This window comes from Halichoeres trimaculatus, unplaced genomic scaffold, assembly GCF_033239565.1.
Source record: "Halichoeres trimaculatus isolate MK-OKI-2021-1 unplaced genomic scaffold, fHalTri1.1 fHalTri1_scaffold_4, whole genome shotgun sequence".
Lineage (NCBI taxonomy): Eukaryota > Metazoa > Chordata > Actinopteri > Labriformes > Labridae > Halichoeres > Halichoeres trimaculatus.
In genome coordinates this window covers 25,594,952-25,621,359 of record NW_027437182.1, presented here as the reverse complement: position 1 = coordinate 25,621,359, position 26,408 = coordinate 25,594,952, and the positions used below count along the sequence as shown (strand labels likewise).

Here is a 26,408-nt window from a genome sequence, read left to right as displayed (position 1 = left end):
GTTTCTCCTGGTTGCAATCCTTCTTTTTTCTTTTCCTGACAGCATGTTTTTTCACGTTTGTTTCTATCAATAGAGCTCTTGTCAGAAGGAGAAGGGAATGGACTGCTCAAGTTGACCTTTGACCTCCCACATTCTCATTTGCCAAAGCCAAACCCCGTGCTGCTCTTAGTTTTTGAAAGTCCCCTACTAGAGGAAAACCTGGAGGTTACTTTAAAAAGCCATGAGCTGCGTCCCAGCACACAGGTAAAGAAAGGCTGGGTGAGAAAAATATCTTGTGATTTTAGAGAACTCCTGAATCATTTTGCCGCGTTCACTTGTGTTTGTTTTTCTGTCTTTTGTTAGACTGTGTGTATTTCTGGAAAAACACAATACATAATGCTGGCAGGGAAAGAACCAGAGGGCAAAGTCCACCACAGTTGGAGGATTTCTGCTGAGACAAATCCCCCTGCTATGAGTGAGAATTCAAATGAGAAAGACACAAGATCATTTCTTATTTCATGTGCACTTTCCTCACACTTCCTCTGTTTGTAGTGCGAAGGTTAAAAGACATCTTTATTGGTGGAAAATCAAGAAGTAGCATCAGCATGACCCCACTTCTGCTTTTCTCAGGGGAAAGAAGAACTGAAACAAGGTTGACTTAGCTTTTTGTTCCCATTATGTGATGTGTTAACACATTCTTGTCAAAGTATTGGGTACTAAGTCATAATTCCCTTTTTTTCAGATATACACAAGTTCCAGGTTTATCCATGACTTCCTCCTTCCTCTGTGAGCTGAAACAGTTCCTGCTTGATGTCCTGCCTCAGAGCCACCCTCACTCCTCGCCCCTTCAGCTGGACTCCTTACAGTCCCTGCCCCCCCTGGCCCTGGGCCTGTCCTCCAGTGAGACCCTGCTGGCAGGACTGATCAACTCCTCAGCCCTCACCATCTTCTCTTTCTCCAGCTGGGGCTCCAGGTTTCAGGTGCATCGTGAAGAGCTGTCTCTGTCTCCTGCTCTGCTGGAGGAGCTCAGGCAGAGGTTGGAACAGGCTGTGGGGCGAATAATGACGGTGATAAGAGAGGAGGATGTTGGTCACCGAGCTATGGAGAAGCTGGAAAAGCTCAAGGAACACAGTGTGTTCCCAAAGACAGAACCTGCACCAGGTGATGTGTAGCTAACATCAAACAGGAAATGAAAGCAGCTGGTCACAATCTTTATCTTCTTTCTTTCTGAAAGATTTATACATAGCTTTGATTATACATCGGTAGATGTTGAAATATATATTTTGATAGTCTACCAATTGCTCTGTTGGTTAAGATTCAAATTTAGCATACTTAAAAAAGCGACTGTGAGGATTTTTTGATTGTGTTGAATTTAGCGCCCCCTCTTGAAGAAAACTTCATCAGAACTTTGCTCTACGCTTTGCTCTTGGTTCTAATGATAAACTCTTTTTATCATTAAAATGATTTGCTATCATATTTCTTGAACTACGTTTTTTGGGCACTCTACTTTACTGCTAGGCTTATTTTGTGCCCCAAGCAAGTTGTCTGCAGAAGTTACTTTATGCGAACTATTTCAAATTAGTTTTTCACCACTAAACCTCTAATATCAAACGTGACTTTAACTTTTTACCCACTGTGTTTGCTAACAGTGGTAATCAACAGTTGACAGTTTATCTGTTAGCTTAAAAAATGTTTGTAATTTATTTATACATTACTTTGGTCCATTTAATGTGTATTTTGTGTATGTGTTTAGGGGTTTTTGACCATTAGCTACTTCTGTTCAGATCTTCATACTCTAGACAAGATTTTCTACTATTAATGAATTCATTTTGATATTTCTGAAGTAATTACACATTCTTAACTGGAAACCTTGCTTTATTTTTTATGGATTTCTCTTTTCCTCCTTTTTCGTGGTACAGGAGAAAACCAGTTCTGTGCGTTTCTGCTGCTGAAGGCTCTGCAGACAGTGTCCCGAGCATATGAGGTGGAGAAAAGACTGCGGGCAACAAGAGCTGGCAACAACAACTCAATGGGGGGCAGTGTCTGTGGGCTGAGGAGCCTTACAGTGTCTCTTGAGAGTACTCTAGTGGGCCCAAACACTGCAAACATCAACAATTGTCACGGCTCGTGCGCCTTCCCCCTGGTTAACACCAACAACCACGCAGTCCTGCTTAACTTCCACATTGAACGTGGGAATGTAGATGAGCGGGCGCCATGCTGTGTACCCGTGGCCTATGAACACCTGGAGGTGATGGACCTGAACGAACATGGGACTTACCTCTCCATCAAACCGGATGTTGTAGCAAAGGAGTGTGGGTGCCGCTAAGAAAGTTAAACTTTATCTTTAACAGTTAGAGCCTGTTTGGTGATAGAAAACTCTCATTTTTTGCTACTCTCATAAAATGTATTTAGTCACACTGTAGTCATAGTAGTAAATGCACATGTTTATTCAGATAAGTTACTTAGAGCTATATACTCACAGGTAATGAATTATATGCAGAAAAGATGCTGCACAATGTTCTGCTTGATACAAATATATGAAAATCTTAAGCAGATGTGGTTCAAAACAGGTCTTCATCTGTTACAAAATTTGTAAATCTTTTCTTTTCTTTTCAAAGAAATACTTTGAATAAAAATGTGTTTGGGATTCAACAAATGCTAAGGTGTCACATCCAGTGTCCTATTAAATTCAAAGTCTACTGATGACTGTATTGCATCCTTTAACTTAGAAACCAGTCCCTCTTCAGACTCTTAACTTTTCCCCTAAAACAGTGTATCCATATCATTCTTTCATTTTGGGCTTCAGGACCACCTTGTGGCCCATCGGCTTTTTTCGTCTTCTTATTGCTCCAACTTCTTCAGTTCCCCACCACCACATGAAGCTATCCCATAGAGAAATCTGGAGCCGACAAAAGGAAAGAAAACACAGTCTAGTTTAGCCGACAGAGTAGAAAGATTGTTTTGATGATGTAACATCGATAGTAATTCTTGAGCAGCTTTACTGGAAAAAGAAAACATAATATGATTTAAAGACTGAGCATAACTGTTGCCCTGTCCCTCCAAATGATGTTACTCATTCAAGATGGGTACTAGTAATGCATCACGCCAATTAGCATATTTATCTCACAAAAACAAACCTGCATTTAAATCTCAAAGGGGTATCTATCTATCTATCTATCTATCTATCTATCTATCTATCTATCTATCTATCTATCTATCTATCTATCTATCTATCTATCTATCTATGCCTTTAAGTTAGCACAGATAAACAGGGACTATAAAGAGACAGGATGAGGGGTATGCAGCAAAATATCAAGGCGGGGAGTTGAACCTGTAACTAAGTATACATTTAAATGAACACAACACAGAGTAGGGGGCAGAATCCTAGAGACAAACAATACCTGAGTTATTGATCCATCTTGCAGACTTCCAATAAAAGACCTTATGCCTGTCTCCTCAACAAAAGAGTCAATGGCATCTAGAAAAAAGGAGAGAAAGTGAGAGCTTTGATTTAAGCCTAGAACAAAAAAAAGGCAAAAAATGCAGCTTGCAGTTGAGATATTGAAAACAAACCACAGCAATGTTAGCTCCAGAGGTATCAGTGTACAAAACTTTCTTTGTATTTGCACAACAATAATAAAAAAACTATGAATACATACTGTCAGTGTTACAGCTTTAATGTAATCTCAATCAAAGAATTAATTCAGGTATGAATAAAGTGATAGCACCCACCGTGCAGCTCATGGACCCCTGAGCTCACCAGCAGTACCACCAGAGCCACCACTAAACAACGGTTCATAGTGAATCCCTTCCATGGGTTTGGGACATCACTCAAGTTTTCAATGGACAGAATTCTTTCATAAGACACTGTGGATGGACACGAGCAGAGATAAACATATTTATTACAGCTATAGTTTGTATTTAAGACACTTCTTTAATTATAAGGACGTATTTCTTACTTCTGATGCTTTAAGAAGTTTCTTGCTCCCACACTGCTGCAGGCTGAGGTTTAGTTGGGCCTGGAATAAAGCTATTAATTCACATGACATATTTTTAAATGAATCTAAACACCAGAAAAATGTAAAAATTTTACTTAAATGCATGTACTATCATGAACAGTGAACAGTGTTTCTGCCTACAGGCTACTGTAAGTCATAGTCTGCTGAGTGCTGCAGCTTAAAATAGGCATCCACAGCTACTTCAAAAAGACATGACTCAATAATCAAACTGAGTGCAATAAGAGAAAGGGAACTTACCTGATGTGTCACATTAGTTGTATCTCCCTATCAAAGCAAAGGATAATGTAGTTGTGATGATCGTGATTTCTCTTCTGAAGGAGACACAGACGGGGTTATAAACACCCTGAACCACGCTCACTGCTCTTTGACTGACAGGCACAGATGGAAGATGTTGAAAAAAGGAAAATGTCGGTCATTGAGTGGGCTTACACTGTCAGTACTCTCCATCAAGCCACCAACAAACTAAAGTGAAAGGCTCTAGTCTGTTTCCTATACAATAAAACAATACAATTTTGTCAACTCAAACAACTTTCACTGTTTTATTCCAGATAAAGTCTAAAGTTGACCAGTTATGTTTAATAATGTGAAGTGCTTAGACACAGGCAAGAGTTAAAGCACATTGAGTATTTCCACTTTTACTTTGAATCCTGAACTCTTAGAGGTCTCAGCCTTTTTTGGTCATTTTTAAGGGCTTTTAATTTTACCTTTGTATACTACAAAATATGGTTTAACATAGCCACGTTTTTTTTTTTTTTTTTTTTTTTTTTTTTAATTATTTATTTTTTGATTATGTGGGTCCAAGTTGACCCATATGATCTCACTTTTTCATTATGACATACATTACCTACAAACTGGGGTTCAAAACACACAAAATCCAAAACAGTTAATTCGAAACATTGCATTATTATGTCAATTTTTACAACAAAAGGCATGTCATTATTTTTAATTTGTTGTTGTTGTAATTTCTTTTCAGCATCCAATCTTAAAAACATACAATGTATAAAATTATACTAAAAGGCAAATATTTTTTTTAAAAACCCACAAGTTTTTTTTTTTCATTTTTTAACTGCTGATCTTCAAAACAGCCCATGTAAAAATAATACAAAGAGCTACATTATGGGCTGACATTTCTCAAGTTCCAAATATAGCACAACATATTGAAAGTGTAGATAAATGGGTTTGTGGGTTCCTGTTTTTCGAGGGTTCCAAAGGACAACACTTTCTTAAGCTTTAAATAAAGGGCTACAACCTGAAAATCACAGAGGAGAAATTCCCACATTTGGAACTGGGCAGCCTATACTTTATTCACAATGTCTTTGCAGAAGCTATAAGAGCAAAATATGCCTAAGTGAGGTATCCCTCACTTTAATTTGTGAATATTGAGTTAAACGCCTATTAGCTTTAATTTGAAAATGTTTACTGAAGTAACTGCGTCATATTTCTCCAGTAACACGTCATGCTGGATAAGACACGCCCCTGGCAAACACTGCATCCTGCCTGCTCTGCCTGAGCTCAACACAAGGCGAAGAGGGAGGACAGAGCGAGCAGCTGGTGCGGACGCTGGCCGGATGGTTAAATCTAACCTACAGACGATTTTGAATAGTCATTGTTTTGTTAGAGAAAAAGAGAGAAACTTAACCGAGATGCCTGTTATCGAGCAGTCCAGTAATAAACCTGAAAGTGAAAGGTATGTTGTTAAAAGTTGTTGCGAGTTGTCATAAGCTAACTACCTTAGCATGCTAAGCTACGTACCCTGACTGCGGCCTTGCTTTGAGGTGCAGCGCATTTAAAGGAGCAGTTAGCAACGTCCCCTCACACTTGTTTACATAACAGCGTTATTTCAGTTGACATCTCCGAAAAACAATTTAGTAGTTAGCCACATAATTGACCTTATATTTTTTTAATTCGTAAACACCAAGGCTCAGTCATTTCTAACTACCAAAAAGAGAATTTGGATATTTTATCACATTTACTGAAGACTTGTTTTCACCCATCAGAAAAAAATCCTGCCAGCGCTATTTATCAAGGCTAGCTAAGCTAACTTACAAGCTAATATGTGAAACGCCACACAGATGTGCTTGATAAATGCTAAATTGCTGGTTAGCTATTGTTCAATTGGAATTTGGGGATATCAAAATCAATTTATTATAATTCCACTATTTATTTATTTTTTTACATTTAAATTGTAACGTGTTTGGGCTTATTGTACTAGTACTGTAAATGTAGGTTTGTGGCTGTCGCTCTCTGGGTTAGCTGACAGTTAACGTAATCACAAAGGTGTCGTCAAACTGAATATTTTATCACATTTTTTATGTAACGGGAGAGTATCAAAAAAGACATCTCGTTTAAAAACAAATATTCATTATATTTGAGCCTCAGAACAGTTATATAACGCTATGTACAGACAGCGTTAAGCGAGTCAACGTAGTTATGATGATGGTTGAATTGATTATTGAAGCTTCAAGGCTTTTTTTGCACCTAAAGTAATCACGAGTGTTCACCCTTTTCCCTGTTTAAATGATCCAGTGATACAGTTTTTTGGAGGCTTATCAATTCATCTTAGTTGCTATGTGCTTGTATCTAAATGTGACCCCAGCCACCGTGAAGGCTTAAATGAATGAGGCTCAATGAGACGGGCTGTTTGCTGTTTTGTTAGTGATTGAATAAGATGATTGACTCGAAATGACGCACAGCGGGAGTTTTGTTCCTGGATATGTGGGTCACATATTGGAACAGCGTGTGAGCGGTTTGGTTTAGGAGTGTTTTTAACCCCCGGTCGTGTCCTGACAGGATTGTGGTCGGAGCTGTTTGTCACACTGTTGTAAAGGCATCGTAGGAAATTTCCACTGCACAGCAGAGGGGGTGGCATGAAGAATGAGGAATCTGATCATGACACATTGTACATATCAGATTGCCTTTGACTGTAGATCTATACTTATAATTAGACTTTTACACCCACTCGGGGCAATAAAGGTAAAAATAAAGCAGAAATATTCAATGATACAGGCAAGATTCTCTAAATATGCAAAGAGAAGTGTTCATACCCATCAGCCGTGTTTTTAGAGAAGCAGTTGCAAACCTATATTCCACTTTGAGATCAGATACTATAACAGCAGGTTATCTGTTATGTCTTTATTTTGGATATTTTCTACGTTGTGCTCTTGCACAAGAAGCAGCTTAAGACTCATAGCTCATGTGACTGGGTCTTTATTTGCGCTGCTGTCTGCTGTGGGTGTGTGGAGATAGAAAACAGCAAAAACAAAACAGTGAAACCAAATGCAGATGTGAATTTTTAAAAAAGCCTGGTGTTGTGCTGACTGAGATGAAAAAAATGAAGGAATGGAGGTATATGAGGAGATGCTAATTGGTTGTTTTACATAATCTGATAATGGGATTTAGGTGACCTGTGTTGGTTTGCAGTCTTGTGCAACCAGGCAACTGGCTTTGTGTCGCATGTTCACTCAGTTTGCCCAAGTTATTATGGGAGCAACAATGGTTCTCATTTGATTTTCACACATCTGCTCCATTTATAGCAGAGCAGTGGTATTTGCGTAAGAGAGCATCTGTGTGTGTGAGTGAGTGTGTTGCTGTGGAAGCACTGCTGCTGCTAATAGCTTGTATTGCAGATACGAGCTCTAAAAAAAGGCGTACTCTCAACACTGTAAATACATGCAGCCGCACAAACAGACCTCTGCGCAAGCCGAGCCAATTCTGTAGAGCCGGCTGGCTTCTGAATTAAAATGGCTGAGCTCACTCGCTTAACTGGTGTTTGTTCCTGTCTGTTGTAAACTGGAGCACCACAGGAGGGCTAAAGTAGGCTAATGGTTAAACAAACTGAACCTGCAGAGCTCCTCTGTGAATCATGGGCCAGAAGTCGTTTGACGAACATCAACGTCTGACTGAGGGAGTTAAAAGTTAATCTTTAGATTTTTTTCTGAGAAAAAAGTTGATAAGTGGAACGGTTCGCCTCTCGACAACAGACCTAGTCTTGAGCAGTTACTGAAAATGTTTGACTGATAGCTGACATGTTTCCCTTTGAGTCATCAGTGACCAAGGTTATAATAGATTTGGATTTGTCATTATAGTTTAGTTTTAGTTAGTTTTGAAATTTAATTTTCCATTACAGTTTAGTTTTAATTAGTTTTAGAGCAGGCATTCTAGTTTTTATTTATTTTTAGATTTTTGCAACAAGGCTTAGTTTTAGTTTAGCTTTAGTTTTTTCATACCTTATTTGCCAGGTGCAGGATTCAAAAAGGTCAGAGTAATTATATTTTAATACTGTTTATTTCAAGTCCAACATAGTGCTCACTGCTCAGTCAATGCTGATACTGAACTGTTGGCTGCTGCCTTAAACACAAGAAAATAATATAAACTTAGTGTAAAGAATATAAACATAAATTATATAAAATAATGTTAACATGAATTACATAAAATAATATAAACATAAATTATATTAAAAAAACAATATAATATGAGCTTCAATAAATAAAAACTTGGACTCTGTAACAGTAAAGGCAGACTCAAATACAATAAAAACTTGGACTCTGTAACAATTAAACTATTACAGATCCTCTGAATCATTGCTCCACTACGTTTCGTTGCAGCACAGCGCACAGCCAGTCAGTGCAGTAAACAACCATGTCCCAGTACGTCACTATGACGGTGCTGTACGGCACTGAACTGTCTAAAATTGGTTGGGAAAATGTGTCGGATTAATTTAAATCCTATAGGCTATTAACATTGTCAAAAACTATAACTAAGGGAATTTTGTCTATCATTTTAGTTAGTTTCAGTTAGTTTTGTGAACACAAGATACAGTTTTAATTTACTTATCGTTTTTGTTTTTTTTTTCTAGTTTTTATTAGTTTGAGTTAACTGCAATGTATTTTAAATTGAAGTTTTCATTTTTAGTTTCGTTTTAGTTAACTATTATAACCTTGTCAGTGACAAGTGTGCTCCTGCTCCCTGTTTGCTATTTTAAACACGTATCAGTCTGCACATTTAATGATTGAACTCACACAACTTGTTTATCACTTTAGAGATCATTCACTCATCTGAATAATAAGTTTCCAACTCCCTCTTTATATGTGATTTAGTTTGTGGTTTAGAATTCAAGCCACCACTTACGATGCCCCCTTCCTCATGTGTCTTTGTTTCGCCTTCCAGTATCTCCAGTCCCAGGAGGTGCTCCCACTGTTGCAGTAACCCGTGTCCGGGGCCTCTGTGGTGCTCCTGATGCCCCTCTCCCACCCCTGAAGATCCCAGGTGGGCGAGGGAATGACCAGAGGGATCGCAATCTTTCAGCTAAGCTATTCTATTCTGTAAGTAAAATAACTTCTCTTACACTTTTACAGAAATGTGTCTGTTTCTGTTAAAAAGGAGTGATTTCTGATCAGGAACTGAGGAGTTAGAGTCTGAACTTAGCTTAAACCACCCCTGAAGAAAGACATTTCTTTTACCCAATGGAAGGAAAACAAAAACGAAAGCTGATCAGTGATATAGCAGTTTCTTTGTTTACTCACTCTCTCACAAACTAATGATGATATTGTTTTATTAAGATTTTGTCTTGGATAAGTTTAAAAAAAAAAATCTGATTCAAACCAAAAAATGCTTATTTTAATACAAAGACTGGGGATAATAAAGCACTTCTTCTCCTCCAACATATGCTCATCGTCGCAGATAGTGCTTAAAAAATTTGACTGATTTTCTTCCCAAATCAGATTTATTTTTTTAATGAATGAATATGTCTGTTTTCTCTCGCTATCTCTGCCCTTTAGGATTCTCAGTTGCTGGTTCTTGAGGAGCCTCCCCCTGCAAACAGCAGAGTGCGCTTCTTGCTCTTTGAGCCCCGTCGCTCTGAAGGCAAACACTGTGTCTGGAGGGCGGTGCTGAAAGGAGGGAACCTTTATGTGGAGATCCCTCCTGGAGCTTTGCCCGAGGGCAGCAAAGACAGGTCTGTAGACATGACATTTTGAAGGGTAGAAAAAAGAAAGAGCTTTTGTTTGAACGTTTCAAGTTTGATAGTTATGTCATACCTGAAAGCAAACAAAAACTGTAGTGGCTTGCCTCAGTCAAAAGTGAGATCTACAAAGAGGTTTTATCAATGTGATCGAATGCCAAAGCTGATGCAAACTCTCAAGGTAGATAAGCCTATTTTATTAAAAGTGAAATTTGAAACATATTTTGCTGTGAAGATAAATTAGCTTGATGAGCGAGGTAAATTAATGCTACAGACTTCAAAATTTTGCTTAATCTTGCTGCTGAGGTTTCTTCTCACCTACATTTAGATCCTTCCTGTAAAACATTGACATATTTTGTTTTTCTTTTTCACAGTTTCGCACTTCTGCTGGAATTTGCAGAAGAACAGTTGCAGGTTGATCATGTGTTTATCTGTTTCCACAAGAACCGTGATGATAGAGGTGAGAATCTGTCGTTGCTCCTTTAACATTAAATCTGTAAACAAAAATTCTACTTCTTTGAGAAAAGTTTGAACTTGAATCTGGAAATTAATGTGGTTCAGGTACTTCTTTGAAGCGCTTGAATACAGATGTGTAAAGAGTACATTAATTTAACATTAGCACAATCAAATGAAGATATCACACTGATGAAGCACTCACATTAGGAACAGAAGGAAGAGCAGAAACAGGAAAGCTCAGATGCATGCACTGTAGACTATTGACAGTGGACAGTTTCCATTAGTCAACCATTACCTGTGCTGCTGCTAAAATCCTTTCATACATTTAGAAACCCAATTAAACCATTTTCAACTGTTTAACTCTTCAAGTGTTTGAATATCAAAAATTTAAGACTTATATCACCACTGTCTTTGTCTCTAGCTCCCTTGCTCCGTACATTCAGTTTCCTGGGCTTTGAGATTGTGAGACCGGGTCATCCCCTCGTCCCTTCCCGCCCTGACGCTTTCTTCATGGCTTACAGCATCGAGCGAGACTCCTCTGATGATGATTAAAAGACGCTGAGCAGTTACAATGTTTCTTCTAATTTCAATCCATACCTGCACATCTTTGTGATTTTTTGTTTGAAGAGGAATATATTATCCAAGTTAAGGTTGAGGTTTCCTGTCAAAGATTTCTTTGTGTAGTTTTACCTTTACCTTTCATGTGCTGTGTTTCAATGATATTTGCACTAGGGTAAGATGTTAACATACCAGGAATGTAGAGAAAATGCCCACATGATATCTGGGCGTTGTCCTCACCACTGTATTACTCCCTCTGATGTGTAGTGATTTCCTCTGATAAACCCACCCTGATGATCATCCCCACAGTGTGATATTTATGATAAATCCAAATCCATCTTACTCATGTAAGTAGCTATGTTTTTCATAGTGATTATCATTTGATTCTCCTGTTTGTATTAATTTTTTAATGTGTGCATGATTTTCATTTGTTGCTTTGATTGACTTGATAGAAATCTGCATGTTGTAACTACTAAATAAAAGAACTCACCTTACAAAGCGGGGTTTGTGGTGTTTGTTTTTTGGTGTAGACATGAAGCCTGTTTGAGATGATGTGTCACTTTGCTTTAAAAGAAAAACTTTTAACATATAAACTGTCCATACCTAAATTGAAACTGGAGTGTCAACTGTCCTTTAATTTTGAGGTTTAGAGTTGCCCGCTGTGAAGCCTCTTTATAGCTGTAGCCGTCATACAAAGCATTCAAAATGTGGGGAAGAGGATGCACACTGTGGCAGTTTGTTGCGTCTCATACCAAAGGTAGAGGTGGGAAGATAAAAGGAGTTTATGAGAAGTTCAAACACCTTTTCTTTCACACCTCGGCAAATCTGTCCCTCGAGTGAGAATGAATGTCTTAGTTCAGCATGTGTTAAACAGCGGTGAAGTCTTCTGATCACTAAGAAAAATGTGGTTCATGTCTGTCTGTGTCATTTTGATTCAGCACAATTGTTAGTGAAGGCACCGAGGACAAGCGAAAAGCCTTTCATTTACCGACGAACATCTAAAAATCTCTGTTTTTCTTGTTATAATCGAAACTGCTGCACCTATTCACAAAAAGTATTCAGCAAAAAATAAAATAGTATCATTATTTCAGGAGAGGTTTAATAGTCGTGAAATCTTCATTTACACCACCCAGGAATATGAGGTTGTACACTGGACTCTAGCTAAATGAGTGTTTCAAAGCATAGTATGATATTTTTTCTTACTCTGTCCTTATTCAAACCATAGAGGCATTTACAGAGAGAAGCAGAAATCTTTTACTTTGACTAAATCTGAGTGAAAAAAGGTCTATTTTCAAAGAGATGTAAAAGTTCAGGGAGATTTTCCACTCTGCTTCATCATTGATGATTATCAGTTGAGCCATAGCTGACTGGCCATGCTCACAATAACCTCAGGATCTGTAAATGACACATATTGCAGACACATGTAGTCCTCCCAGTCCAGAACTGACTGATCCTGGATCAGCCCTCTCTCTGCAAACTTCATCACAAGCAGGGCTCGCTTTAAAATCAGCCAGTTGTAAACAGCAGTGTTCAGATGGTCTCTGTGACTGAAGAGAGGGACTGGTGGCCCCCAGAGGAGCGTCTGCAGCATGACGACCATGCCTGCCACCTGTATGGTGCTGTGCTCACGCTGGAGCAGAGAGGAGAGATGAAGGAGCCCTGTACGGTAGGAAGACACAGATGACTCTTGAGAGGTGAGACAGTATTGAATTAGGACATTGATTTCAGATTTGATGTGTATGAGGGGATGAGATACAGAAACAGCAGAAGACAGGGGGGTTAGCACCACACAAGGTGAACCGTAAACCCTCCATGCCTTCTGGATTTTTCCCTTTCCCCTCTTCTTTCGTAACTCCACATCTTTTGTCTTCACTCCAGGAGTATCCTTGTTTCTCTCATTCTTATCGGTCTTTGGCCACACTAAAAAGATCCCCTGAGGTCTGAGATCAGCTGCAGTGCCACTGATGTTGCATAAATGTTGGAAGCCTGTTAAAACCTGCAGGAGCAGAACGCACACCTGTCTGTCATAGTCTAAGCAGTCCTCACGTTGCAGTGAGCAGCTCTCCTGGACAAATTCCTTCAGCGTGGTATGTGGCAGGTCTCTCTCAATGCTCACAGAGCAACCTTTCTGGAGGAAGGATTGAACTGAGAGCACATTCATGTTCCTACAGTCTGCGGCAGGCTCAGTGCTGCCTCCGCCTGGTGGTTTCGCAGCAGTGCAGTCTGACTTAATCACACAAAAGGGATCTTGGGGTTGTAAATAACTGGAATCAGTCATGAGGGTGTGTCCTGGCTGGAAATGAGCAATAACTTCTCTCACATTGACATGGGGTGGTTGGTGTGTTGTGTGAACAAAAGAGGCTTCATCAAATTGTTTTTGGACCTGCACAGAAGAACAGAAACACACAATCAGAAGACCACAGTTAAAAGAAATTCATCCTTGCTTTGTGACATTAAGTGATAAAACTATAAACAAAACAAAACATGTGGTCGTGTTGCTGCAGCTGTTATACCTTCTGACAGTTTAAGAGGAAGTGTTTTTCTGCAATACACAACAGTGTCACAGTTGCACAACTTGATAAGGATCATGTGTGTCATACGGGGTCGATGCTTGCAATATTAACTACACTGTGTTTTGCACACAATAGCTGATGTGAAATTATTTGAGGTCAATAATGGAGCTGCATCTTTACCCTTAAGCCGAGCACCCTTCCTGGAAGTTTGGGGCTCTGCACACTGTAGTAATCTGTGTCTCCAATCTGCTTTGGCTCAGTGCCCTCACACAGCAGGAAATCTCCAGGCTGGTAAGACCTGACATCCCCAGCTGTGCCCTCTCTCTGTCGCAACATGCCAGCCTCCATGCTCTGCGCCATACTTCTCAAGAAGACAAGGTGGCAATGCTGAATCCCCTGAGAAATGACTCTCTGGTCGTCAAAGCTGCCAAAGATGTGGGGCAAGTGTTCATCAGGGGTGTCAAAGGACAGCTGGGAGGGAGAGAGTGAAGGGCTGAGACCCTCGCTGGATGGGTTGAACTCTTCTGCCTCCTCCTGGAGATAGATGTCGTGTATGGGTGCCAGCATATACAGAGGGTTGTCAAAGTTGTGGGGTTGATTTTGAAGTGGAGATGGGGGAGGTAGAGGTGAGAGTGGAGGCACATGGGTCACAGGGAGGGAGAGGGTGCGAGCAAGCCTCTTCTCTGGGATGGGTGGCGGGGTGCCATCAGAGAAAAACCTCACCTGGTGCTGGGAGGGGTCTGAGAAACAGAAGAGTTCAGGTCAGACTTGGGGTACAGCAAACAAGAGCATTGACACAAGCAAAAAGCAAATCTAGAGATGTAAAACTACTTTTGATAAAAAGTCATGGAAGCCCTGTTTATCACATGCTTGTTTATGAAAGTAAAAGTTTCAGATGTTTACCACCTCTCTTTCTCAGTTCTCATAGGAAAACAGAAGTGAAAAGATGAGCCTCACATCACGTAACCCTTCTTTAACAGCTCTCACACCAAAAACTGACAAGATGTATAAAAACTGAAGTTTGTGGTTTGCACATCATTTAAACTCTCTATTTACATATGGCTCAAAAGAAATTGTTTGAAATTTTTCAACTTAAAAAATGTTTTTGCTTCAGTAATACAGTATGTGATTATTTCGAGTTTGATGCCAGCATCATGTTTCAAAACTTGTGGGACAAGGGGAGGTTAACCATTATGTTGCATCATCTCTCTTTTTTTTCTTTTTTAACAAAATCGTAAGTTTTAAAGTGAGATGTTGTCACCTTTTTACCTGGTAGGGATTTTATCTACTCAAAGGTTTCGGACATCCTTTGTCATAGCTGTTGTTCTGCACATGTTCCTCCTGCTTTTTGTTTCCTTTTAGCTCTGCACAACTTTTTGAGTCTCCTGTTTGCCCTTTTCCAACTTTTCAAAACATGTTACAGTTAACTAATTTAAATAAGAATATATTTTTCATTGAACAATAGCTGATATTTGATGATATCTTCTGTTAAATGTAACATTTATTTTTTCTGCAAAACCTTTAAAAAAAAAGAATTCGAAGATCAAATTCTGATTTTATGAACATTTTCCTGTAGTATTCCAACATTATTGTTCAATATAACTTAGTAACTCAACTTCTTTTGTTCACCTGAACGTGTGTTATCTCTTTTGAACCTACCGTAGCGTTGGTGTATGGGGCACTGGGCTGCGTTGCAGCTGGTGGGTTCAGGGAAGACATCAGCATAAGAGTAGTTTGATCCAACAGAGCCAAGCAGGAAACAGCAAGACTCATCACTGGAGCATCTTGATGAACGGCTCCTATGTGTGGTAAGATAACAAAATCATTTACACATTACCACATGTACAAAATGGAATTATTATCAATGTAAAGTTCCTGTCCACAAACAAAAGCATCTCTGAAAATGAATAACTGAGTTGTTTAAAAAATGTAAAATAATCACTCTGTCTTAATAACACTTTGTCATGACTCAGTTATCTGACCCTTTTGAAACCAGACAGTCTTTAGAACAATTCAAACTTTTGAGATCTGTCAAAGATTAAGTGTTTCAGTTCTTGGTCTTACCTGTGCTGTTTGACAGGCAAAGCAGGTGGTTGTACCCCTGAACCAGAGGCCATCATTGATCTATAAACTTCCCCACCCAATGTGCTCCTCCACCTTCCTCTCAGTTCACTGCTGTCACTGAATGAAGTGTATGAGAAGCTAACAGGTGGCTAAGTTCGTGCCTCTCCGAAAGACTTCCTGTGTACTTCAGCAGACTTCAGTTCCTGTTAACTCCCCCTCCCACTTTTTCTCAGCCTCTTTCTCTCTCCCTCTCCTGTGCGGGTTCATGATTCAAAGTAAAACCGTTATCTTTTGCAATAATCGTTCTTTTGAGTCTGAGCTTGAGGTGGGAACCAGAAAAGAAACATCTTTTCTGAGGGTAAACAGTTTACTGAGCCAGAATGGGGATGAGCAGTAACAGCAGAGGCTGTTCAGTTTTCACTACTTTATTCTCTGTCTCACAAGTGTAGTTGAGCTTCACTCACTGTGTGAAGCCACAGCATGAACTTATCTCTTCTGGATGACGAAGTTTGAGCCTTAAAACATGCAATGCCCTCTACAGCGTTTGGTGCTTGCATGCTGAAGCTTTTGCTTTCTGTGGCTTTAAAGGGGATGTATAATATTTTAAAAGATAGAAAATGCTCATCCATATCTTGTAAAACTAAAGCTATGAATCTTATACCTGCTTTCCCTTGCAAAAAGCCCCTATGGGAAAAAGAAACATTGGTTTCTGTAGGGATCACAGCACAGTTTTTAAGTATCAGGGATATATATAATGTTAGATGATTTGCTTGTGAATTATAAACTTTCAGATGTTCAAATTACAATCTGCATCTTTCACAAAATTAGAAGTACTCACCAACTGCCAGTACAGATGAGAAAAGTGAAACCAGAGCTCAGAATAACTTAACTGACAATTACTAAAATAAGAACAAACAGTCTGTGACATCATCTCTGCAACACAGAGCTGACAGGGAATGCTCTCTATATGTGTGAGCAGGAAGCCGCTCCTGCTTAATGTTGAAATGAGTAAGCTGATACCCTGGTGTTGACAGTGAAAAGATTTTCATCTTATATGTGGAACTTTTAATTAGAGCCTGACCGATATGGGATTTTTGGGGCCGATGCCGATACCAATACTGGAGGCAAAAAAAGCTGTTATCGATATCCGATATATCAGCTGATATATATAATAAATTCATTGATATACACAGAATATATATATACAGTATATGAACACGTATTATTATAATACCCATATGATTCAAGACAGAGAGAACAGACAGAACACTAGTAAATTAAAACAAGGAACTTTAATTATAAAACTGTCAACATAAGAACTGTAGTGTTAACCAATGATAAATAAGAACAAGCTGTAAACACAATACTAGATAAAGAAGTCAAACTTTAAACACAGTAAGAAAAAAAAAGTCAAACTGTCAACACACAATGAGCAACTTACGTGATGCAAAAACGCCGTTCTATAGTCTTACATTATATAATAGTGGACGGAGGGGGCGGGCACTCTGGCATTGTGCAGCCCAACATACAGGAACAGGAGCGACAAAATCTCTGTGGAGCAAAGTTTTTTATAATCGGCTACATTGTGGCTGATGTTGATTATTCGGTGACAGGCATAATCAGCCCGATTAATCGGCCCGACTGATTTATCGGCCTGACTGTTTAATCGGCCTGATTGATTAATCGGTTGGACTCTACTTTTAATGTGTGAGCTGGCAATCATTTGCTAATTGTGACTCAACGCAAAGTTTAGCTGAGGTTGATAGAAATGCCATTATTTTGGATTTGTCATGATGGCTCATAGATTACAGCCTGGCAACTTAAAGGCCTTTAATGGGAGTGTTCTATTGTAGGCTAACATACCATCCCAACAATAAACATTTTAACTCAATAAAACAAATAACAGTGATTGTTTTCATATGTGTTAGCTCGTCTTCACATACCAACAAAGTAAATGGTGGCATATATGATCCAACATTAAAATGCAGGGAGAAATATGAAGTCAAGACAATACTGTTTAAAATGTCAAAACATGCTGCAAACATTCAGGGTAGAAAAGCACAAAGCATCTGCAAATTTCAGTGAAGAAACTGAAAGCACAAGTGGCCACAGCTAGTATTATTTTTTTTTTGTTTCACTTGTTTTGTTAGTTGAACTCTTCTTTAGCAGACTGACATGTCTGATTTAAAACTTTATCAAAGCATTTAATCTAATCTCTCAGTTAAACACGTCCATAAAAAGGAAAAATGTGTCAATTTTTTAAACAAATATATATATATATATATATATATATATATATATATATATATATATATATATATATATATATATATATATATATATATATATATATATATATGTACATACATATATAAATAAATATATAAATATATATATTTATACTTTTTTTCTCATGATTAATATTATTTGTATGCAGGATGTTTAAACTAAATGTACAAGCCTTAAAAAAATCTTGTCTTGCATCTTAAGTATTAATAATCAGCTACAGTTTTGAATAATCTGAAAACTAGACCTGATAGCTAGTACGTCTGTCTCCACAGTTCAATGGCAGAGACTCATACATCAATGTGCACACTGAATTTTATTGAAACAATTTATTAGGTCCAGAATTCAACATAAAAACCTCAAAACCCAAGATATCTTAATGCTAATGATAAAAAATTATAAATTATCAACGCAGATTATAATATAGTATAAACTACATTAATATTCCACAGCGACCAAGTTTGGCTTTCCTGCTACAAATACAAATTCATGATGTGATGTCAGTAAGACACAGAAGACGCCTACACAGACAAGTGTATGATATTATCTAACACAAGAGCCCAGTCATTATTTCTGCAGTCGTGCTCCATAAGAGTGTGTTCCTGAGGAGGAGTGTGTTAGTTGAAGCACTCCTTCTCCAGAATGACTCACGCATCCAAAGGGCTGTTGTCTCTCACATGCTTTTTTAGTATCTGCTCTGCTCATATTCAGCTGTGTTTATGCTGTAGCATTTACAATCTCATTAAACTGACATCATCATTATCTGTATAGGTGATGTGACTGAAGAGGTGCTTCAAAGTGTTACACGGTCTAGATAGGGAGCTGAGGAGGAGCGTCAACATGCAAAATCTGCATGTGGTGTTTAGCTAGGTCACCAACCAAAGATTTGGAGAGATAGTGCTTCTCCTGATACACTTAATGTCTGCATTAAACATCTATTAATGCTGCTTTTAAAATTAGACAAAGGTAAGTGATGAGCCAGCCAACATGAGGACAACTCTGTGCTGCTCATCAAACATGTCACTGAAAATTAAGTAAGTATGTAGTCAGAAAACACAGTTACAGTCCTTTTTGCCTCCTTCAATGAAATATTTTATCTGAGTCACTGGAGCAGTTTACCTTCCATTAACATAATCAACAGTCAACAGAATTATATAATGAATATTCTATCATCTGCCTCAGATTAAAGATTCTCTTCATTAGTTTTCAGTGTTCTGTTTTCACTGCAACTTTGTGAGGGGCGTTGGTAAAACTGCGTGTTCATTTTTGAGGATGTGGTTTGTGGTGCTGTTCAATTGTACTGCTATACATAGATAGAAATGCCTCATGTACCTGGCCCCTATATATAGTTTGGTTGCAGTTATTAACTGTTTTGATCTCAAATATGGTACATCTGTAAAGTCATCTATGCCATGCCCATAAACAAACCCAGCACGTGATGATGAATCTACATGATGGTCCTGTGTTCTCCGTTCCCTTTAATCACAGCTTATCTGCGTCATCATAACATTAGCCCACTAAATTTCAGTGCGTGGGAGAGCTGAGGATGCATGTTACGTGGATGCTTTAGTTGAGAATCATAAAGGGCCTTTCGTCAAAGCTCTTCATATGTTAAGAGGAGAGGAGAGCCCTTTGGTTTCCTTGCACACACTCACTCGTATTCAACACAAGGCCGAATGGTAGCAAACTGCTGAAGTGGCTGTGACATTTAAAATCCTGACACTTTTGAGGAATTGATTAACCTTAAACACACGGCTGAAGTGAAGTGTCCACCCTGCCAGGAAGTAGTATCTTAAAGGTGACCATCTTCGATCCTTTAAACAAGAAACAGAAACCTTTAAATAAAATATGAGACTTAAAGAGATTATAAAAAAAAAACATCCAGCAGTCTGTTTAAGCGACTTTATTTTGTATACAACAACTGGTACATTTTGCAAGAGTTTTTTAAGCTTAAACATACTGACAACTTGTCTAGCCACACAGGAAAAAACAGTTAGCACTTCTTTTATAATTAAAAGTTCATTGTTAACCAAGTTAAGCTGAGTTTGATAGTTGCAAATAAGTTCAGTAATTTCAATCTGCATGGCGAGATAGGAGGTGTTTTCTTATGACATTACGAAAGTGGCGTTTAAGCTTGCTCTCTTGACCTTTTGTAGATGAAGTCAAAACTGTTGCATCCACAAGGTTGGCAGGAGAAGCTTTCATCTCTTCTTTAATTAATATGTCTTTACTCTGAGAGTCAGTGGAGCCTTTGGGGAGTTTCTTCTTGTTTCCTGATGACTGTGCACGGTTGCTTTTGTCTTCCACTGTCCTTGTCCCTGAAGCTTTGCTGAGGCAGCGTGCAGCCTCCTCTTCCTTGTTAAGGCGCCGCAGCCCGGTTTGACACAGAAGTGCCTCCTCGCTCACCATCTGTGGGCTCTGGCTCAAAGTGATGAAGCCGTAGGGAGTGGTGACTTTGGTGAGGTGTGGTAGGGAGAGCGCAGCTCTGCTGGCAGGGTCCAGGCAGTGCTGGGCCTCAGCGTGGAAGGAGGGATGGGGGCCTTCCCTCTGTAGAGGAGATCTCAGGTTTAAGGGGTCAGAGATGCTGCGCTCAGCTTTACGTTCTGATAGGACCCAACTCATGCCCGAGGATGATGAGGATGAAGAGAATGTGGAGGACACAGAGGAGGGAAAAGATGATTCTGTCAAAGAATTGCCCAAACCTTCAGCCGACTTTGCGTCTTCCTCTTCTTTGTCGACTGATCTTAAGCTGTTCTGCACAGACAGACTTGGTATGGTGAACTGTGGGATGCTGTCAGGTGTCAGGATATTCGGATAGATGTTCTCCCGGCTTATCTGTGAATCTGATCCCAGAGAACATCCAAGGGACTTTGCACTGCTGGTTGCCCACAAGAGTGCACGGATCCCGGCGCTGCTGTGCCTCCGCTCTGTATGGAAATCTTCTTTGGCCTTTGTTACACTGCAAATACCTCCAATGCTGAATGTCCTTGTGACTGTGGTTTTATCCATTTCTCAATATCCTTCCCTCAAACTGTGCACAAGCTTGCTTCTAGTTTGGAGAGTGGACAGATGACAGGTTTTTATACTGCTCTACTTACGCATTTTGTCCTCCACAACGTGTATCAACGAGTATGTGACGAAGGCGACAGGCGGAAATGTTTGCCAATTAAGGGAGCTTGTCAAGTATAAAAGCATAATGACAGACCGCTCTCATAAGCTCTTCATATGCTAAAAAGCAAACTGAAATGGAGCCTCTTCCTGCCTGCCTCTGAGGATCTGGTTTAACATAATGCTATTTTTGAAAACGAACCATTAGATTTCTCAAGGTAAATGGTTTTGAGGTTGTTTTGTTTTCTTTTTTTGCACAGTGATGATTAAAATAAACAGTAAATCAGTATTAAGTAAATTATCTGACCACAATTCTGATTTAATGTTAAAATGTTGTGAAACAAGCAGAGCTGAAGCCTCATGTGTGAAATAAAAGTCTTCAGGAAACATTTCTAGTTCCATTTAAGTGTTATTTCTTTATGTTTGAATAGTGTCAAAACATGAATATCTGATGAACACAAAGTATTGACAAAGACCTTATCATATTATGTAACAATAGGTCAATATTATCAATACTTATATTAGCTTACTGCGCTGAATGATATCTTCAACATTTGGGTCATTCTTTAAATGTGGTGCCTTTGCGTCCCCAGCCTAAATCCAGCTGTATTTTCTGAAAATAATAGAATTTAAAAAATATATATATATTTTAGTGAAATTTCACTAATTATCTGTTAAAAACACAAGGATATAACTCATAAAACTTGAACAGTTTTTTAAAATACCATTTAAAAAATTAAAAAAGTGCTATTTTGCCATGCCCCCAGTGCCCTTTCCACTGTTTTGTTCAAGAAAATTATGTCGTTGTTTTCTGGATATTTTTATTCAGCTATAAGGGGTTCCTTATATATCTGATAATTTCATCAGCAAAAAAAAATATTTTTGTCTAAAATTGCAGTTTAAAATTTGTCCCTGGATTTAGTGTCCACCGTGTTATCCTAAGTTACTTTACCTCTAAGAAGGCTCCACCCACATCAGGATGATACAGTCTTTTGATGTGATATCATTCCAGAGGAGGGAAATTCAACAGTGGTAAGATTACTCACTTTTCTTTTGTTAATTTTATCATAGTTACTCTTTTATGATGAAGCTCTAATTTAGTCAATCATACAATGTCCACCATGTTATCCCAGTTTTATGAAGAAAATGATCAAATATCACAATTTTAAAAGGTTTCTAGGCAAAAATGTTGCTTTCTTGTCAGCTTTCCAAAATCCTGTTAGCTAATGAAGCTAGGGTAAAAGCTATTTTTGTTGTAAAATGTCCACCGTGTTATTGTCCACCGTGTTATCCTTATTTGGATAACACGGTGGACACAACACAGTGGACACATTCATTTTGACATATATTTTTAAAACTTTAAAAAATAAATATAATTTAGCAGATTGAGACTGACCTTCATGCTTTTCATAAAGCGTAGAGTCATGTTTTTAAGAAGAAACATAAAAAAAAAATAAAAAAAATAAATAAAATAAAATATATATATATATATATATATATATATATATATATATATATATATATACATACCATTTCTATGACCCAAAAGGCACCGCATTTCAAGAATGACCCATTTATATAAGATATTTTGTACACACAAATACTTGTGTGGATTATGTTCATCTCTAAAAGTGAATAGTGGAAAGTTCCACAATTGTCGTGCTGCGGGGACTTCCTGTTAGTAGAGTTGACAGTTTTTCACTAGATTAATGCTATCAACTTTATTAGGTCTGACATTACTCAAAAGTTATGATTTTTATCTTGACTATCTTTCATTTTCCTGTTAGAGATCAGTAAGAGAAACATTCAGGGTTGTTTGATTTTTGAGGAGCACTTCGGCTTGCATTTTAAATTAATATTAAATCAATCAATCAATCAATCAATCAATCAATCAATCAATCAATCAATCAATCAATCAATCAATTCTTTGGTACTGTCTGGTGTTTTCAACACGATGTACAATACCATTTAGGTTACGCTTATAGTAAAGTAAAATTCAGACCTCTTCCTTAAGTCCACCCTGACCGCCATCTTGCCTTGTTTCTGGTTGATTGGCGGGAAACATTCAACGGCTGGCGCTGATTGCTCCCGGTGCAGGCCTCTCTTCTGATTGGCTGAGCGGTTGAAACCTCTGGGTACATTTCACCCTCCGGTGCAGGTGGCTCTGTAGTCCTTCAATTTCTCCTCCTCACTGCAAGCCAGCAAGTCCACGGAAAACCACAGCAGGATGACGAGCGAAATCAGCAGAGACACCGCGGAGCAGGAACAGAACTCTGAGGTATGGTGGACGAACACCTGAAAGCTAGCGTGAAGACATCGTGGATCATGGAAGTGTATTACTCGATCGTTAAACTTGTTTAAGTTTTAGCTTCTCTTCTGTCGCTTGTAGGACAGAGTAGTGAGGAGGGGCGGTGTGTTCCGTTCCGTGGTGCGCGGCGTCTTCTGGCCTTTCAGCGTCGTGGTACGTACACCAGCTAATGTAGCAGCCAGTAGCAACATGCTGGTTTGACGCATTCGGCCTAACATTGATTTCACCTGCAGGTGCGAGCGTATCGCGGATTTTGGTGGGTGCTGGGCTTCAGGAAGCCACTGGAGAAAGTCGACCCTAATCCTCCTGTCTCCAGTCCTGGCCGCCAGAGCCTCGCCGGCCGGAAGCGCCTGCACCGGGTCACCCGGCTACTGCTGTCCATCCTGCCCCGCTGGCTTCAGGGCGCCCTGGGCTACCCGGTGTCCAGCAGCATTGGGCGCTCCCTCTCCCCCGGTAAACAAGCTCATCAGTCGGTGTGATCTACTTTATCCCTCCTTCATGAAAAATCTCTCTAGATCGAACTACAGTCATCCGTGGTTTGTAAACCAGAGACCAGCGGAGCACCATCACACACCTGGCCTTCATATCAACTCACTGTTATGAAAAATACATATTCCGAAAAAGTAGAGTAATTTAAGCTCATTAACTTAAAACACTCGTTTTCTTTAGCATGACTATGTTTGCAAATGTTGTCAAACTATGGTGAAAACTTGAAATTCATCAGACACTCCACTATAGTGATCACATTTTACCTGTCTTTGCTGTTGAAGCCCTAACCTTCTCTTCTATTGATGACTAAGCATGGGCATTAGAAAATGAGCTTTATTTATTTCGTGCTTGTAGAAATTAGAGTCTCTCCAACAAAACCTTGTGGAAAAGGCAGCAAAAGAAAGCAAGATGAGTTGGATGAGGAAGAGGATGAAGAGGAGCATCCAACCTGGGTGGAGGCACTCACTCAGGAGCTTGCTGATGAGGATGCCCCAGAAGAGGATCCTGACTATGAGGTGGGTACTTGGGGGAGGTGCAAATACCAAAAATCCCTCTATGAACATCTTCAGTGCTTTTGACTTTTGCTTTGAAAGTCACAAGGAGCTGTGTGTCATGTTTCCTTGAGCCTTGACCTGATATGAACAGAAATTAGAAGCACATCGTGTCCCCGGTGTTGCGTCAGATTATACATCTAATACATGTGTTTCTATTCTGCACACTACAACATTTGCAGTTCTGTCAGACTGTGCCATTAAAACCTTTATTTCTACATTGCTACTAAAGACCAGAAACTAGTATTACTAGTTGGGTAACTTGTTTCCTTTGACTGTCTCTCAGCCCAGTACAGTAGAGACTGAAAGCGAAGAGTACCGCTCACACAACAACACAGAAAGTGACCTTGAGGTTCAGGAGAAGGGTGAGGTCATAATCGAGGACGTGGATACGGTAAGCTCCACCAGGGTGCTTTTTGTGTCTGAGGTACAGTTTGATCCTTGAAACTTTAATCTAATCTCTCTTTTTTTCTTAAATAGGGTGTTGAGCCAGCTCCCCCCTCTGAAGCCCCTTTGGCTGCAGTTTAATGTGTCATGAAAACTGTTTGTATTGTCCCACTGTTTTTTGTATGTTTAAATTAACTCAATAAAACCTTTTGTGTTGACATTGCAGTGGTCTCTCACTAGATGGCAGTACAGGAACTTTTTTCCACTCATGATGGTTTAAACTAAGGGAGCTGTTGGTAAAAACAAGCTTGTCACATTCAAATGCAGGTAATGCATAACGAATCATTGACTTTTTTTTTAAACCTTGATGGCAGATTGTTCAGAGATTTGAGCTCTGATGGATCCAAATTTCAACAGCCTAACCTGAAAATGAATGGTCTGTTGTAAAAGCAGTTTGCTTCTGTAGTGTGCTGAATAAAAGTGACATCAAGGTTAAGAAAGGATGCCTTATGCCCCCAATCCTTGAGCTTGAAAACATCCATATAACTTTTTAATCATTTGTCCATCTTCAGTTAAACATTTCCTAACATTAGCTTTTCTTGAGCCTACCAGTGTTTGATGTTTGCCTTAGATGGCAGCATCTTAATACAGATTTTAGGTATTGTCATTCTTCCTGATTATAAACCTTCCAGGGTCTCTGTACTTGGGAACTGGAGTTAGGCTGGGATTCGTCAGTCTGCTCGAGACTTTGGTTATGAAAATATGCATTTCCTCCATTAGCACAAATACTAAGTGATTTAATGTTTTCATTTAATCTGTTTCACTCACATTGCCTTCATTGCTCTCCATAATCTTCACCACCCAAAGTTGTGAACTCACTGAAGACAAAATGTTCTGTCTGTTTTTGAGTTACCACTTCAGTTTTAGCATTGCCATTTGTCACATGATTTACTTTAGGACAGGCTCTCTAATGTGTGACATGCTTCGTCATGCTTGAGATGTTGATTTTGACTCTGGTATGAATAAACCACAGCTATTTTTGACTTAGACATGTGATTTTCCACTGCTGAATGGAAGTTCATTCAGGCAGTAACTGAGTGTTATCGCGAAACTCACCATCACACTGACTAATTGCTGCAGGTGAGGGGAAATCAGCTGACATGCGGCTTTATGTTGACCAGCATCTGGAGTAGATGTGTGTTCCTCATCTGTCTACCTGCACATTTAGTCTGTTTCCCACTGAGCTTAAGTTTGTTTCCTGCAGTAGGTGGCAGAGAAAGGCAATATGAAACTCTTGAAGACTAACGAACTGCTGTTTGTCCTTGTCCAGCAATCAGCACCCACTCTTGCAGTCAGAAGATGACAGGCTTTCTTTTTTCCTCTGCTTTGTAATAGTCATTGTTACAGGTGAGCTAATAGTAGTCATTGCTTTCCTTTTTGCATCCATATTGTGATAAAGTTTTATGCAGTATTGCACTTCGCAGAGACCTTGAGAAAACCCTGGAGGAAGTATTTATCAAAGTTGCTGTTGTCTAGGAAGTTTGAACTGGTGCTCCTCTTAAAGGTCAGATCACTATTCATGAGAGGTACTTGGCAATGAAAACAAATTTGGTGGCATTTTCTTTGGCATTGTCATGCTCTAAAGAACAAGCCTGATGTCAGATTCCAAACAGAAAACCTATTTCATAAACTGAAGGTTTAAACTTGAAACACAGTCTCCGGTAGGAAATG

The 26,408-nt window shown here is 39.1% G+C and overlaps 4 protein-coding genes and 1 long non-coding RNA gene across 8 annotated transcripts in view; 3 read left to right on the top strand and 2 right to left on the bottom strand.

The window, feature by feature from the left end:
- The window catches only part of dot1l (DOT1-like histone H3K79 methyltransferase), a 32,973-nt gene extending 30,291 nt beyond the window's left edge, over positions 1-2,682 (top strand). For all 3 annotated transcript variants that reach the window (XM_074667564.1, XM_074667565.1, XM_074667563.1), the window contains 5 exons: positions 74-243; positions 343-454; positions 532-631; positions 722-1,140; positions 1,899-2,682. In XM_074667564.1, coding sequence (XP_074523665.1) covers positions 74-243; positions 343-454; positions 532-631; positions 722-1,140; positions 1,899-2,305 — 1,208 coding nt within the window. In that variant the 3' untranslated portion in view covers positions 2,306-2,682. The remainder of the gene's footprint in view (positions 1-73; positions 244-342; positions 455-531; positions 632-721; positions 1,141-1,898) is intronic.
- Positions 2,622-3,845, bottom strand: LOC141788631 (uncharacterized). The gene is made up of 3 exons (XR_012598159.1): positions 3,712-3,845; positions 3,381-3,457; positions 2,622-2,878 (listed from the first exon to the last, which is right to left on the bottom strand). It is a non-coding gene; the product is annotated as an uncharacterized LOC141788631 (long non-coding RNA).
- Positions 3,846-5,490: 1,645 nt separating this feature from the next.
- On the top strand, positions 5,491-11,469 carry oaz1a (ornithine decarboxylase antizyme 1a). Its single transcript, XM_074667476.1, is given in 6 exon segments — positions 5,491-5,685; positions 9,165-9,231; positions 9,233-9,319; positions 9,776-9,951; positions 10,332-10,417; positions 10,835-11,469. Coding segments are annotated over 6 exon segments (666 nt in total). The 5' UTR covers positions 5,491-5,566; the 3' UTR covers positions 10,966-11,469.
- A 598-nt stretch (positions 11,470-12,067) lies between these two features.
- LOC141788664 (inactive tyrosine-protein kinase PRAG1) lies at positions 12,068-23,007 on the bottom strand. Of its 2 annotated transcripts, none has more exons than XM_074667637.1 (4): positions 22,945-23,007; positions 15,144-15,283; positions 13,665-14,224; positions 12,068-13,354 (listed from the first exon to the last, which is right to left on the bottom strand). In XM_074667637.1, the coding sequence occupies exons 1-4, from the start codon at positions 22,971-22,973 to the stop codon at positions 12,320-12,322; spliced, it is 1,764 nt and encodes a 587-aa protein (XP_074523738.1). In that variant the 5' UTR covers positions 22,974-23,007; the 3' UTR covers positions 12,068-12,319. The 2 variants fall into 2 exon arrangements, with proteins under 2 accessions (XP_074523738.1, XP_074523736.1); XM_074667635.1 differs by lacking the exon at positions 22,945-23,007 and adding an exon at positions 15,549-15,655.
- Positions 23,008-23,097: 90 nt separating this feature from the next.
- org (oogenesis-related gene) lies at positions 23,098-24,895 on the top strand. Its single transcript, XM_074667643.1, has 6 exons — positions 23,098-23,220; positions 23,332-23,403; positions 23,484-23,703; positions 24,094-24,254; positions 24,577-24,684; positions 24,771-24,895. The coding sequence occupies exons 1-6, from the start codon at positions 23,170-23,172 to the stop codon at positions 24,816-24,818; spliced, it is 660 nt and encodes a 219-aa protein (XP_074523744.1). The 5' UTR covers positions 23,098-23,169; the 3' UTR covers positions 24,819-24,895.
- Positions 24,896-26,408: the final 1,513 nt, after the last annotated feature.